General features: G+C 38.3%; 1 protein-coding gene across 2 annotated transcripts; it reads left to right on the forward strand.

The window, feature by feature from the left end:
* Nucleotides 1-813: 813 nt before the first annotated feature.
* Nucleotides 814-5,404, forward strand: LOC117422166 (tumor necrosis factor ligand superfamily member 15-like). 2 transcript variants are annotated; one of them, XM_058987115.1, is made up of 5 exons: nt 814-876; nt 1,208-1,426; nt 1,775-1,799; nt 2,120-2,182; nt 3,843-5,404. In XM_058987115.1, exons 2-5 carry the CDS (start codon nt 1,217-1,219, stop codon nt 4,286-4,288), a joined length of 744 nt encoding a protein of 247 aa, XP_058843098.1. In that variant the 5' UTR covers nt 814-876; nt 1,208-1,216; the 3' UTR covers nt 4,289-5,404. The 2 variants fall into 2 exon arrangements, with proteins under 2 accessions (XP_058843098.1, XP_033892749.3); XM_034036858.3 differs by lacking the exon at nt 814-876 and having other exon boundaries at nt 918-1,426.
* Nucleotides 5,405-16,560: the final 11,156 nt, after the last annotated feature.

The following is a 16,560-nucleotide window of genomic DNA, read 5'->3' on the forward strand; positions in this document are numbered from 1 at the left end:
TTCTACATACAATTACCCATTTATACAGTGGGGTTTTTACTGGAGCAATCTAGGTAAAGTACATTGCTCAAGGGTACAACAGCAGTGTCCCCCACTGGAGATTGAACCCACAACCCTCCAGTCAAGAGTCCAGAGCCCTGACCACTACTCCACACTACTGCCCTCCATTTGAATTATTATTATTATTATTAATAATAATAATAATAATAATAATAATAATAATAATAATAATAATAATAATAATAATAATAATAATAATAATAATTCAAAAGTGAGTCAAAAACAGTAGTAAATGACCCCCTTAATTTGTGTTAAGATTTGTTTGTGTCAATAAGTGTTGATTTTTGGTTTAAAAATGGTTTCTCCAGTATTGTATTTAATTAAGTTTAGTGTTTATTCTTCAGTGTAGATACAGAGCCTTTTGCAGAAGTGGAAATGGAAATGTGTTTTTAAACAATTACACCTGTAAACAGAACGTGGCTATTGCTATTTTTCTGCATGAGTAGGCCTATATAAATACTCAGTGAAATACGGATTAATGCAGAGAGGTCAAGGTTTGATGAGCTCAAAGAGCGGGACTTTTTCCAAAGGGGTTGTCAATGTTGAAGGTGCATGGTGAGATGGCAAAACCAGGAGGACAGTTAAACTATATATATATATATATATATATATATATATATATATATATATATATATATATATAGTATCAATATTCAATAATATTACTTTACTCCAATTGCAAAAATAAGTTCGACTTGACTTGACTTGTCTGTTAATGTTACACGTCAATTTGGAACTCCTCCCAATTGGGATGTTTTGTCTGAATCCAGTGCTGTATCCAGTCCCTCCCCCACGCAGCTGCAACTCTCTATTACAGTATGGAATTCTTATTTATATTTATTGTAAAGTGACTTTCACTGACGTGGCGCGTGGGCGCAATTCAACCCTGCCAATCCTGTCTGAGGTCCTGCATGAAGTTTCAGGATGTAATCTGAAATGCATTCAGGGTCGGCCTCGGGACTTTCCAAATCTCCCCTGCCATTGTGAAAACAAAATTAGACGCATCTGGTTTCAGTTCGTAGGCGGCGCATTTTAAAAGACGTGGGGGTGGCGGGGATAGAAACTCTATATTAAGGGTCTTAATGAGGGGGACATGTTCAATCATTCCCGCATTAATCGTACTGTATTGTACATGTTACGCCAACAGACATAAGGCATGGGATTCAGACTTGATTGTATGCCGGAGGAGGAGAGCGCCACGATGACAGAACAGGGACTGTTAACGGCGCTGATTATACGGGACAGGAGTGAAAACAAGAAGATATTTTATTGTGTTGCTTGCAGCATGGTTGCAGTTGTGATGCTGACCACCCTGCCGTTTTATTTGTTTTTTTTCATCAAACTGGATGCAGCTGGGTCAGCTTTGGTATGATGTGTTTAATTAACTATAAGGGTGAAGAGATGTTATTTGTCGTGGAAACAACATTGTCAACAGTTAAGTTTGGCATTAGCGGCAGTTCAGACCAATATAACAAGTTGTTGTTCTAGCTGGGTGGTATGTGTAGGTGGTAGTATTTCTGCACTGTCGCAGAAAGGATGTTTGTAGCAAGTGTGCATCTTCTCTGTTTAGAGAGAATTGCATTATCCTATTTTCAGAGGGGTTATAGGTAGCTGGCATGTTGTAAAACTGAAGCTTTCTTAATCCCATACTGTAAATATTCCCGATACTTGATGTGTGTGGATTAAATGGGTGATTTTTTATTTTTTTTAACAGATTCCTTTAAATGTTGATGAAAACGGTAAGTTTTTTCATTCTTCGTTGTAAATTCTTAATTCTAAATTAATGGTTTTTACCAATTTTTTTTGGCCAAAGTAATAGTAAAAATAATATACGATGGAAAGGAAAATGTGTAGAAAAACTAGAAATAATAGCTATTATTTCAAGAGGTAAATAACCAGTATGGCTCTGGTTAAAAACACTTATTTTATATTGAACTCATTATATAAAATCATGCTGCTTTAAATATTGTTCTATACATTAAATGGCACATAGGAACTTATGGTATCGGATTGTTTATGTTCATCGCGTCATTCATTGCTTCTGTTTGTCTTCAATTAGGTGCAGTCAGTTCCAGGATTTCCCAGCCTCGCGAGATACCGGTACCCAAAGCTCATCTCACTGGTATGAAGGAAGCTCAAATTAAAGAAAGCATGTATCAGCACTTACTGCACGCTTCAAAGTCCTCTTAGGTTAATGTTCTGCTTTATTAAAATATATTCTTAAAGCTTATTTTCAATATGAATTGAGTAATTTAAATGTGTTTGTAAAATGAGCAGTATTAGTGATATTGATAACAGTTGAGACATATTGTGCAGGCCAGCTGATTTTGGGGCTTAATTCTAAACCCTTTTTTTTCTCAAAATAGCAGCAAGTAATTAGGCAGGGTGTATTGTTTCCTGAAAGGTCTCTTGGGGATGAGAAATTCCCCTTATATCCTACAGACCTAGATAGATGAATAAGCCAATGTAAGAAAAGTGAAGCAAGAGGTAAATGAAAGGGCAAAATAAAGACTGGGACTATCCCTGGAGCTGACTGTCTTTTACAGACAATTGTGTATGGTTATAAAATATATATATATATATATATATATATATGAATCTCCCAGAGGCTACAAGTTTTTGCTCATTGTTTTCTCAACAGACCATTTCTGTAATATTTTTAAAATATATGGTGAATGATAATTTTCCTGTAAACTTCATGTTTCTGTCACCATGTATTATAACAAGTAATATACACCAAAACTACACATATTTAAGGCTGTAATTCCATCTCAGGTTTTTATGTCATCAGCAACCCTTAATATAATTGCAACCTTATTATGCACAGTTTGGTGTACATTTCAGTTATAGTATTATAATATGTGCTCAACTATAATTGTAGTTAATAAAATTGCAAATGTCCAGTTGTCTGACGTCAGCTTTTCAAAACTAATTCTATTAGTACCAGTACATGAAAACCAGTACTTGCTACCAAAACAGACAATAGCCTGCAGATTTAAAGTTTTATCTGAGGAAGACAGGAAGAAATTTGTGGAGCAGAACAATACAATTTGATACTTTCAATTTATGTTGCCATGTATTATAACAAATAAATATACCAAAACTGTACACAAGTCTGTAATCCCATATCAGGTTTCAGATGACATTGATAAATCATGTATGTACCTATATGTCATCAGAAACCCTCGAAGGAATTGAAGGCTTATTATGTACTGACAGACTACATTAGTCTTTTTTATTATAATTATTAATTCTATTACTAGTAATAGTAATTGAAGTAATGTTCACTTTATTGTGACTGAAGACTGTCATTTCCTTAAAGGGGACTGCAGGTTATAGGAACATTTTAGATCATCACATATACAAATATATTCTGATAATAGATGGCTTGGAGTCCATTGTCCGAGCTTTCTTAATAGTCTATAATTGAAGAAACAAGCCATTGTTTACTTGCTATTCTGCCCTTTTCAGTAGCTGACATGCCTGCAGTGCTGAAAGAGTTCAAACCCAGCTCACCATTAAGATCTCAGAGCAATTTTGGAGATTGTTTCATAGAGAGATTCTACAGTAATAAATCCTTACGAACATGGGAGCAAGTGCATTTATTTTAAACACACTGTTCTATTTAAAGCCCATGTACATTACTAAACTCTTATTTTTCAAACTGTCCTGGCGATTCTAAACTAATTCCGGACAAAGGCTGAAAAGTGACTCAAAAGTGTCACTAATAGTTTCTTTTAAATTGACTGTATGCAAACAAACTCTTTTTGCTTTCATTACAGCGATGGCACACAATTTAACAAGTTCTGAAGACGCTGAAAACCAATTTCTACCATGGGAACACCAACATGGACAGGCTTTCCTAAAGAATGGCTTGGATTACCAGGACAATGCACTGGTCTTCCCCATAAGTGGAGATTACTTTGTTTACGCTCAAGTCACATTTCGTGAGATTTACAAGAAAGAAAAATGTGAACCTAGGATGCTGAAGCAGACCATCACCAAGGTGACTGATAAGTACCCAGTACCCACAGAGCTTGCGACTGCCAGCCAGACTGTGTGCGAGACTGGCATGTGGGTAAAGACCATCTATGTTGGTGCAATTTTTCAACTTGATAAAGGAGATAGGCTGAAAGTTAATGTCAGTAACATTAGCTTGGTAGATTTAACTAGTGAGAAAAAAACATTCTTTGGTGCGCATTTACTGCAAAGTAGGCAGCTTGATTAAATGGTAATTAAAAAAATCTTTAAACTGCCTCTTCCCTATTTCAAAATTTCAGCTCAAACTTTATTTTAAACGTGGTTGTTCAGATAATGACACTTTCAGTAAATTGCTCCCAAGCTGTACTTGGTTCTTATGAAGCTCAAGTTTATAAAGAGGATATGACCATGCAGAAGTATATCAATATTACATAAGTATATTCAATTTACTGTTATACAACAAGTATGTAGTGTACTACATTTATTCTTTACCAATTCATTTGGATAGAACAAAAACACTATTTGTATGGTATGTAAAAACAACAAATGGCTTACAGATCCGAATCCCAAATGATTACAAAGTGCTTCTTGTTTTAAAGCAGCATTTAGATTAGTGAATGTCTGGAATGTTCAGCACTGCAGCCTGAGGGTATGGAACGGGTTACCTAGCCATCACTGGCCCTTTAACACCCAACTTGACAAAGCTGTGAGGGCAGTCCGCTAGGAACTGGTCAAGCATCGATGGGCGTCATGCCCATATCATAAATTTTCTGATCTTTTTATATATTAAAAAAAAAATCATGAAGACATTTGAATCCTTGTAATTTGTTCTCTTCTAACTAGTTAAATTATCTATAAGCTTTGGATGTGAATTCTCACTTAACTATATTTATTTTGTGATAAAAAAGGTATATCAAAAAGAGGAAATGAATATCCAGTCTACCAAACAATGTGAGGAACACATGGCTAAACCCACATTAACTTCATTGATGTGTTCTTAATCTGGCATTCTCAATCCTAAAATGTCTATTGTCATACTGTAGGGGTGAATGATTTACAAAATAAAAATGTAACTGTTGATATAGGGGTTCCACAGTATACTTTATAGTTCTTTATAGTTTGAAAGCAGCATGCACTAAACAAAGTCACAGCATTCCCAATCGGATGCCACAGTTAGACCAGTCTATTACATTTTATGAATATGCAATACTTTGTTTGGTAGGCTTGCATAAGATGTGCTAGGGCAGATATGACATATTGTCACTGTAATTATGTTGAGAAACAGACCCCTGGCAGATTGTGGGTTAGCTTCTCTGTGGCTTACTGATTGTAGGGTTAAATATATATATATATATATATATATATATATATATATATATATATATATATATATATATATATATTATTATATACATGTACTGCAACATTTTTATAAAATATAAAGCCGAACACAAGATGTGCTTACATATTTAAGAGGATTTCTATCCAGCAATCTCTTTTCAGTTGAAAAGATTCTTATTTAACTTTATGAGCTTGAATCTGAGCAGTTAAAACGCAGCTATGGTGTAATAAACTTATTTGTGATATATAAACTTTTTTGTGTGTGATAAACTTATTTGTGACAGTATAAAAGTTCGGTTTTACAAAAATAAAAACATGATTATTTTTAAAGCCATTCCTGAGTACAATCTTCATTTGTATGATTTATAATGTTAATACGTCGTGTGTAGGGGGACTCTTATTGTATAGAGACCTCATTTCACACCGTTTGAGCAGCCAGAAGCGCTCGGCTTTGCTTTCAGTCCTCTCGTCTAAACTGCATGAGACGACATCTCTTATACAATGAGAGACACCCTACACACAACGTACTAACTGACATTATAAATTATAGATATGGCGATGCTATAAACGTCAGGCCATAGTGCTCAAGGTTCAAAGGAAGGCAATAAGCATGTGCACTTTTGTAATGTGTTTGTGGAAGCTTCATAGTTTATGTTGATTCCTTTTTGTTATTTAATAATTATGTGTAATTATTTGTAATTCTGGAGTTTGTTTAAAGCTGTACTATTTGATAAAATGGCATATTTATTTTGCACTAAACTTGTTAAAAATGCAAAATTTGCATTACCTATTGTTTTATAAATAATTAAAAAATAAAGAAAAACTCAAAATAAATAAGTGTTGTTTCTCTGTGATTTTGTGAACTGTATTTTTTTTTTTTTTTTAATTTATTGGGCAAGACAACCAAGGAACAATGGATTTCATGACTCGATGAATGAAAATTAATCACAAAAACAGGACAAATGTTTAATGTGTACCATACTCCATAATAAAATGAAAATTCATATTCACAATCACAGCACAATCAGAGACATCATGAGTTGTTTTAATGAATTATTGACTGGCTCGGCATAAGAAAAACATGAACATATTGTTATATATACTAAAGATATTTGGGTCTTTTCCACTGTATGCTATGTACCTCGTTTCCTTGGCACAAACGGGCTAGGCCAGTACCAGTAGTCTGGTACAGCATCAGAGAAGCCAGACTTTGCTTTTGAGGGGTGAGCATTTTGGATATGGAGGTGACTAGACACAGCTCGGAGTGCCTCTTTTGCATGAGTACAGCAGAGAGCGAGGCTTCTGCAGCTGCCACTTTTAAATGGATGAGTGGTCTGGGCTAATCAGTACTGGTGCTGCGAGCAGTGCTGTTTTAAGTGCCTCAATGGCCTTGGTGTGTTGCGGTTCCCATTCCCATAGTGCATCCTTCTTGAGGAGATGATATAGGGGGGCACTGATGGTTGAGAATCCCTCAATAAAATCACAACAGTAACCCACCACTCCCAGGAATGATCGTAAGGCAGTTACTGAGGTGGGCAAAGGCAAACTCTGTACAGTCTTAACCTTGTTTGGTCAGAGGCGCGACCTTCTCTTCCGATAGTGACCCCTAGAAAAGTTACCTCTGATGTGCACAATTGAGCTTTCTTAGGATTGACTTTTAGTCCTGTCACTCTAGTATGTCGAATAGCTCACCCAGCAGTTTTATGTGTGTTTCCCTAGTAGCTGTTTGCAGCTGTAGATCCTATTGCAGACAGATGGGTATTCTCAGTAATGAGTTTAAGTCTACAAATTGAAGACACTGGCCATCACCAGTTAATCAAAATAATTTACTCAAGTCTACACTGACTAGATTCTCAGCAATTAACCATGGTAATTTAATCAGAGCTTGGTTGACACATGAATCGGTGCTTGACACCGTGTCTAGGCTCTGATGTGACCAGCCAATCACAAACTCTCTCTGATCTCTTTGTTCCTGACCCTTTAAAGACAAGAGTTTTAACAACACAAAATGGTTCCCTTCAAGATGACTGCCAAGGTGTAGTAAGGTGTACCACTGCTCTGAGTCCCTTCAAAATGGCTGCCAAGCTGTCGAGTTGGTGTGCCACACACTCTGGTCTCCCTCCCTTAAGATGTCTGCATGCTTTACCTAGAACAGAACTGTACGAACAGAACGTACACACAAGTATCAAGCTAATGCTCATACAGTATGTGTATGTGATTAGATAACAGGTATCTTACCATATATGTAGTTTAAGAAGCTGTCTAGAAATGATTAGTGTAGTTCCTTTATTAGTCTGAACGCAGTATGATTGTGATCTGTCTTTAGTTGTAATTTTTAACTTATGATACTCATTCTAGAGAATTACTTCTAGATAATATCTTAAGTTACTTCTCAAAAGGATGAAGCGTCCCCTTTTAAGAACTACAATGTAAGGTTTGTTTTGTATCATTATTGTTATGGTGTACTAGTAAAGAGTCTCCATTTGTGATTGCATGCAACTTACGGTTCAAGCTAATCGATTCTGAAAGGATCCATAGCTTATTTATAGAAGCTGTTTTGACTTATTACCACAATATTATGATATTATTATTTGTTTTGCCCTGCTGTGTGAAATGTATCATTATTGTTTAAGGAATTAGGCTTTGCCTAACACCTCTGTTTTTATAGTTTTGGCATAATAATAGTGACAGTACATGTGTAGCAGGGCGATTGCCCTGCATGTGTGTAAATTAGTGTTGGTATAATTTGTATGGGGAAATTGGGTTTATTGTGTGTTGTTTCGGAGTTGATTTGTTTAATTACATTATTGTTTACAGATGGGCGCTCGGTTGAGACTTGCTGCCTGCTAGGCTTGGTTGAGGGGAAGGGCAGCAAGTGATTGGCTGTGCTGGACCTTAATCAGCAGGTGGGCGGGTCTTGACCAAGTGTCTGTCAGTTCAAAAACATCCGCGGGAGATGGCTCGGGGCGACTGCAACGCCATGCCAGAGGGGAGCGATGTATACTCGGGAGGAGAGGGTCCGCTCTGCAGGAACGACCGCTACGCAACCCTGAGACTGCAAGCGGTGCTTGTGAAGGCAATGCCCAGCCAAGGCCGTATGAAGCATCACGAGTCGTTGTATGAATACCGGCTCATCAATAGGTTAGTTAGGGGATTGTGATCCCATGTGATGTATAGCAAGGGTTACGTAGTGTAGCCAGTTCCTGGAGCGGGATGCCTCGTTTTAAGGCTAGCGCTCACCCTCTGGGGCACCTTTTATTTGTAGTTTTTGTACTGTGTTTTATTTTGCCTTTTGTACAGCTTGCTGTATGTGTCCTCTGTGTGTTACCATGGCTGATAACGTCACATGACCACCTTTTACTTTTACCAACCACACCCCCCAATGTCTCTCTGTATTGTTTAAACAGCGGCTACCCACACACGTGACATGAGACCCTGTCACAACATGTAATTTTTAATTTTTTTTATTTTTTACTGTACATTGATTACCTGTTTCTAAATTCCCTCATTTTAAAATAGATTCCTGGTAAACCATTTGCCTATATAACAACCTTGATTTATGAACCGGTATGGCCTCATTTAATTTTCGATAATTGATGGTCAAATGCAGGAGTTGTCTGGCTTTCTGACTGACCAAATTGAAGAATTATTTGTGGAGGCACAGGAGCACAGGACTCCTTGTGTCACCAGTGATCGGTTACAGCTGCGATATTGCTTTCAGTGGGAAAACAATATTGTTTTTGTGGTGGAGGATAATTTCCCTGTGTTTTAACACACACAGACATTCTACCAAAATCGTGCTTATGCTTTGCAAAAGCGTTTTCATCAGCATTTATAGCGTCGAACAATTCAGAATCTACAGAGGAGGGTCGTGGGTTCAATCCCAGGTGGGGGACACTGCTCCTGTACCCTTGAGCAAGGTACTTTACCTAGATTGCTCCAGTAAAAATCCAACTGTATAAATGGGTAATTGTATGTAAAAATAATGTGATATCTTGTAACAATTGTAAGTCGCCCTGGATAAGGGCGTCTGCTAAGAAATAAATAATAATAATGATGGCCTTCTACCCGCACTGAGACTGTAGGTCTACCCCAACTATCTGTCCACAAGGTAGCAACGAATCCCATGGAGCCTCTGACCTTCATAGGTCATCACTAGGTCTGAATGAGCTGCTACTTGTCCTTTCTATTTGTTTAAGCTCCTCAGTCTCTTTTATGAGGTCTCTAGGTGGGTCCGTGGCGCAGTTGCCAGTTATTGCCATGGCCACCTCCTGATCGATTATCGAATCGGTTACTGCCCCTTGCTCTCCCTCTGTTTGGGACTGGGGCCGGATTTAAGGCAGGGGGTGCTGCAGATTGAATGAAGATGGACAATTTTTCCAAGTAACAGGTTTTTCAATTTTCTGATTTTCATCCACTGTGTGGTCTACAGTGGTCACTTTGTCTTTAGTGGGATTTAACGCCCACAGTTTCCTCATTTTTCTTTGTACATCATCATATGTATGGTCGACAGGCACATACCATGTTTTCAGAGCCTTTTGTAGTAAATTTGCTTACTATACCAGAATCTAAATCATTAATGTAGATTAGGAATAGCAGAGGACCTAATACTGATCCCTGTGGTACACCACTGGTTACCTCGCTCCATTGTGAGGTTTCTCCTCTAATCAGTACTTTCTGTTTTCTACATGTTTAACCACTCCCTAATCCATGTGCATGCATTTCCTTGAATTATTATTTGTTTATTTAGCAGACGCCTTCATCCAAGGCGACTTACAGAGACTAGGGTGTGTGAACTATGCATCAGCTGCAGAGTCACTTACAACTACGTCTCACCAGAAAGAAGGAGCACAAGGAGGTTAAGTGACTTGCTCAGGGTCACACAATGAGTCAGTGGTTGAGGTGGGATTTGAACTGGGAACCTCCTGGTTACAAGCCCTTTTCTTTAACCATTGGACCACACTGCTGCGTTCAGTTTGAGAAATTATCTTATGCGGGACATATGCAGTAACTGTCATTCTCATTTTGTTGATTTACTTAAAAATCATAGCCCACCTGAGATTGCTTGAAATTTTACATTTGTAACAACGTTTAAAGAATACAATGCAAAGAGGTTACATGACTTGCCACAAGGTCATGCGGTTGATTAATTAGCACAAAACCGTCAACTTAATAATTACATCCAAAAACAGCAAATGCGATACAAAAAAAAACTCCAATCCAGATGCCTTTAATCTCAGACGAGCAGGACAGGTGGACCAGGCTTGAATTAAACTCATATGCACACTAGCAAATCTACTGCAAGATCTGTCATCTGTGCATGTTATCATCTGCTGTGCAGGAAGGCAGGTTTCATAGTGACAAAAGACGGTTGAAAGCACCATAGTCTACCATGTCTGTGACTGTTCTTATTGTCTGCAAGACCCTTCTTCCGACATTGTATTTTACCTAAATAAAGCGTAAGTTTAAAAAAAGAGACCAAGTTACACTTTGTTAGTAGCTGAGAACAGTATGCTGTTGTATCCTGGCATCACTTGCATTAATTGTGACTAGAGGCCTGAGATACATCTGTTAATCCTTTGCGGTCCTATGGCGGACCAGGTCCGACATTACAATTTTCCCTTTCCAGTCCAACATGTCGGACGGGGTCTGACATCATCAAAAAGACGTAAAGCACAGGTCTCTAGTCGTTTTTTCTCTGGAAAAAGATGTGAAAACCATTCAATGGCCGAGTGAGACCGACAGGAGCCGAGAAAAGCCGAAAAAAGAGGGGGATCTGAGCAATACACATAGCCCCGGCACCACAGAGATAGCACGGCCATAAACAAACAAGATAGCTGCTTCCGCATCCAGGGCTCAAAGAATATCACGAACATTTGCAGAACTTTTTATGGTTTTTTTTTTGTGAACAATTATTTGTATTATTTTTTTTCCTTTCTTTTCCCAAAACAAGAATAAGTGTAGCCGAGCCATAGACCTTTCCAATGAAATAATATTGTGTAAATAGTCTAACCAAACCGAAGAATAGAAATTAAGTAATTTTAGGAGAATGTGTGGCTGAAGGGTGAGATGTGTCTAACACTGGATTGAATAGCTGATTGAAATCTCCCGCCAATATAACAGGGATATTCCCCAATGAGGCCAATGTATACCGAGCATCAAAAGAAACTTATCACTACTATAACACATTTATTTTCGAAAAAAAATAAGGTATATAAATGATGGTCATTGACGAAATGTTTTTGGTTTCTTTTTAATCACTCGATCATTCATCCTTGACCATGACACACTTGAGTGACTATGACTGAAGCATATGCACTTAATCACCTAATTAGTGAGTCAGTTGATTGGACGCTGGATATGGAGTGATTTTAGCTGTTGAATTGCAAGCTTGAATAAAAGCAACAAAGAAAATCACAGAAAAAATAACCACGTCTGTCAAGAGAGCAGCGCATTCATGTTGGAGGCTGGACTAGGGCAGCGTACTGTGGCTCGCCATCTTGGGTGCTCACAGCCAGCAGTTTCAAACCTGGCAAGACGGTATAACCAGACACACTCTGTCAATGACAGGCCATGAACTGGGAGACCAAGAGTCACAACACCTGCCCAAGATCGACAGATCATTTTGCAGCATCTTTGTGATGTCAGTTGTTAATCAGCACAATAAAAAGTCATTGCACCTGCTCTAAAACAGAGTTTTATCATTTTTCGATCACATCTAGTGAATTTGATCCAAATCTAAGTGATAAGTTTCTTTTGATGCTCAGTATATGTTTCATCTAGTCGAAAAACTGTGCATCTAAGATATTTGGTGCATAGATAACGACAATACAGACCTCTACGTTATTCAACAGCGTAGTCGCATTCAAAATCTCCCCTCCGAGTCATTAACTTGAAGATTAATTTTAAGGTACAACTGTCTCTTGGCAAGAATAAGGACACCCCTGTGTTAATTCTGAGCAGAGGAATGTGCATTTACCTTGCAATGTTTATTTTGAAAACGATCAACATCATTTGAAACCAAATAATTTTCCTGCAAACATGCAATATCAGTCTTTTTTCTTGAGGTAATATAAGCACTGTGCTCTCTTTATAGGATGATTTGCCCCTCGTAAATTCCAGGAGTTAACAACACTAGCCATGGTCACAGATAGGAATTAAAGATCAGGGAGAGTGAACAAGTAAGAGATGTAGCACTCAGAAAACAAAGATATGTGACATGGAGAAAGATCACCCGCTCGACACTCATCATATAGCAATATCCTATAGGACAGTAGCGTAGTAATGACAAAAACACCATAAAATAAATTGAGAGGGGAGCACACTGCATATCATAAAAATATAGGATGATAAAGAAGAGAGTCAGAGGGAGCACACTGCATATCATAAATCTCAAGCCTCAGTTAACATCTGCACTCCCTCTCACTCGCTGATTCCGCTCCTTATCTACCCCCAAATCCCCGTATCGCCTTCCCTACTTCCACCTCCCCAGCCTCCCTCCCCACCCAATCCATCAACTGTCATCGTGAACCAGACTACCCTTAGGGGGCTTGCTGTGAGCTAAACCACCTCACGAATAGGAAAAATGAACTGCAAATTGAACAACTGTAAACATGCATGTAATGTAGTAGCCCATGTATTCAATGTTTAGGGAACTAATTAGAGTACAGATTGCCACCAACTATAACATTAACGCCACAGATATTAACAAAGAGCATGGAAATTAACACAGTCACGTATCCATATTATTAATAGTGAACAGCAGTAGTATTCTTAATAGGGTTATCATACCCACTGCAGTCTAGACAACAAGTGGAAATGCGCAAACCTGACGGGTCACTGTCAGTCATAGAAGAAGCAAAATGTTTCCACTTCCATACCGTGACATACGAAAAATAGTAATAGTTCATCAATACCGACGTTTCATCTGGATTAAGGGATGAGAAGCGCAGGGCCCTACGCATAGAGGGATCAGTAGACCCCATTGTATCCTGAAAACATTGCACAAAGAAATAATGGATCTCTTCAGGAGTAGTGGAAGACAGACACTCCGCTTCATAATTGACTTAACCTGTCAAAACCCCAGCCCCTCACAGGCAATTTCCGCCTGGGGGGCTGTGCCCTTAAATAAATCACAATATCTTCCAAAGTATAGACAGCACAGGCATGGTTCAGGGCTTGAATTCAAGGTAACCCCTTGGGCATCAAGACTAAAACCTCAGGTGTGATAAAAGTCTTACTCAGTACCACACTGGAAGGAGATATCCAGAAAAAATACATAAAAAAACAACAAACGCTTTTCATTTTTTTATGTTCTATAGTCATTTTTTCAACTTGTAGCATATGAAGAGCCAGATTTTTTTCCAGTGCTTCACCAACATGTCTACTATACTGGGTAAAAATTTGGAACTGTTTGAACAAAGGGATCAAATTCTACAGGAGTTTTTACAAAGCTAAGCCCAAGGGTCCCCAAACCTCTCCAAAAATAAACATTGTGTAAATCTTTATGTCCAGTGATACACTAAGTTCTAAAAGGGATGTTATCTTCTGGCACCTCACATGCTATCCATTGCCACATGCATTAGCCTTTGTAAGGCTTTTTTTTTTTTCCCCTTATCTCATTCAAGAGGTGGGCGTGTTTGTTTGCACATCGATTACTCTGTAATGGATTGGGCTACAAACAAAGTAAAGGTATGAATGGAAAGCTTGTGACCTCCCCTACAACGTGATCAGGGAGACTTCACCGTCATCAAGGTTGTAAGACCAGAGCAGCAAAACGCAAGCTAGTCGATCGCATTTGTTTTGGAAGTATGGGGGTACTAGACACATTGCGAATGGGATATCTCAGCGGTGAAATGACGGATTCGAAAAATTCCTTCGCGGTTTGACGGTAGGAAAACAACGATTTTGATATTCATCAGCTTTTTGTCTCTTTTGCTTTTGTAATAATATTACAAATGGGTTATGAAATATAATGTTTACGTGCAGTTCCGTGTTCCGCCCGCGGGACTAGAGGGCGTAAGAGGTTTTTAAAGTACAGCTGGATACACCAAGACGTTGTCCACTCCCTGGGAGCGAAGCTTCGCTCTCACTTCACCAAAGGCCCTCCTCTTCGCGGTGGTGATAGCAGAGTAATCCACATAAAAAGAGAGCTTTTGTCCTCGCACGATGCTCAGAGCCTCATTGTCGATCAGTTTAACGAAGGCTTTGAAATATCATGGTGTGTGGTTCATCGGAATCCCGAGTGCCACCTGCTTATACGCGATGTGCTTTATTTAACTCCAGAAAAGGGTGGTCATTGGAGGGTTTCAGGGTCGGATACCAGTGTGGAATTTTCTGCTGAAGAAAGTGGATGAGGCCATCACCTTCAGCCCCTTCAGGAAGCCCCACCAGTCTGACGTTACAGCGACGATTTCTGTCCTCAAGGTCCGCCATATTATCTTGCATGGCATCAATACGAGCATTGTATTGATTCATTTAATCTTTTCGTTGGCGAAGATCATCTCTGGTGATATCCTTCCAGGCAGTTAGCTGTCTCAGCAGCCTCCTGTTTGAGAGTGCTGAGGATAGTAGCTGTTTCGGTTACGCTTTGAATCACAGGCCACAAAGCCGCATCATGGTAAGTGTTAGGTAGATAATGTTTATATAGAAAATACTCAAAAATAATATAAGGAGTGTAAATTGTTTGATTATAAATGAAAATCGTGAAGTGGTAGCAGAGCTCTAACAACAAACAGCCATCCTAGTGATCACAAGCTTTTAGCCTCTGTCTGGACCAGGCATCATTTGTATATGTATTATTCTTTGAAAATTGAGCTCCAGAATGCAAGAAGTAAATAAACGATATGGACCCCTTTAATATCAGCTGACCATCTTAAACATTTACCTTCAAATGAGAGTAAAATGGCCTTTTTAAAGTGTATCTCTACTGATATATTTTGACATTACATTTTAAGCAAATCATTTGCACACACTGTTTAATTTTTAACATTTATGATGACTTCATATAAAACTACTTATTTTCCACAAAAACAATGTTATAATACTTACTATAAATTGCTTCAAGCTTGGCAGGATCCAATCCTTCCTTTTGCGCTCCATCATGGGTCCTTTTGGTTTTTCCACTTTTAAGGTTGCTCTTCAATAGGGCATTGTGACCGAGCTGTTGAGTGGCCTGTGGGTGGTGACGTCACGGACCAGAAACAGAAACCAAAACAAAGAATGGCGGTGGTGAAACTGCAGCGCTACGGCGCTCAGCTATTTTATTAAATAATAAAATAAACAAAAGATTTAAACAAACAACAAAACAAAAAGGCGTGTTGGCCAAACAAACAAGTATTGTGCTGGTTTTTAGCCAGCACGTCTAGCAATTGTTTTGGTTTTAAATCTCTCACAGCCTTACATCTCTCCTCTGACACTCTTCGCTTTGCGCAGATAGCTGCAGGCTTTTATATTCTGACCGAGGGGTTAACTAGCTATTAATTAATTGTTACCCCTCGGCCATAGTCTGCACGAGTTTAGTAAGGATACGCGACTGTCAGCTAGTTAAGCTGATCAGTCATGCATCCTCACAAGGTTTTTAAAATACAAAAACAATAAAAAATAACAAATCGGCTTTTGCCATAATATATAAACATAAATCATAATATAAATAAATAACAATCAAATGGGTGGGACACTCCGCCACAGGCTTGCATGTCAACAGCAAGTTTTTAGCCATTGCTGTCACAGAATTGACATGAATGGCTATCCTCCACCCCTTTCTGTCACAAAAGACATTTGAGCCGTTCTAGATTTCCACCTAAAAGACAAATTGTACAACAGATAAGTCAATGTGTACCTTACTGCTACACTTCTTGGTTATTGGGTATGACGTTCATCACACAAAAAAAACTAAAGGGATTTAATATTTAAAAATAAATACAGTAGCCTCCAGAATTATTCACACCCTTGATACAATGTAACTGAAAGTTGGTTTTAGCAAAAAATGCAAGTGTACATTCAGTATTTGTTTTATAAATAAATGAAAGCATGAAACATTGTAAGACTATCAGTATTGGATATCGCAAATACATGTCTGTCCAAAATAATTGCATTTTAATTTACAGGGTGTGAATACATTTGAACATCGTGTTTTTAGAAAAATATGCAATTAATTTGGACAGATATGTTTTTGCG

The sequence above is a fragment of the Acipenser ruthenus genome, chromosome 15, assembly GCF_902713425.1.
Source record: "Acipenser ruthenus chromosome 15, fAciRut3.2 maternal haplotype, whole genome shotgun sequence".
Lineage (NCBI taxonomy): Eukaryota > Metazoa > Chordata > Actinopteri > Acipenseriformes > Acipenseridae > Acipenser > Acipenser ruthenus.

Excerpts from the sequence above, each read along its gene's own strand:
- LOC117422166 (XM_058987115.1), top strand. The coding sequence starts at position 1,217 with ATGGGATTCAGACTTGATTGTATGCCGGAGGAGGAGAGCGCCACGATG. Across the intron at positions 1,427-1,774 it reads ATGCAGCTGGGTCAGCTTTG|ATTCCTTTAAATGTTGATGA; the intron begins GTATGATGTGTT and ends TTTTTTTAACAG. Across the intron at positions 1,800-2,119 it reads TTTAAATGTTGATGAAAACG|GTGCAGTCAGTTCCAGGATT; the intron begins GTAAGTTTTTTC and ends GTCTTCAATTAG.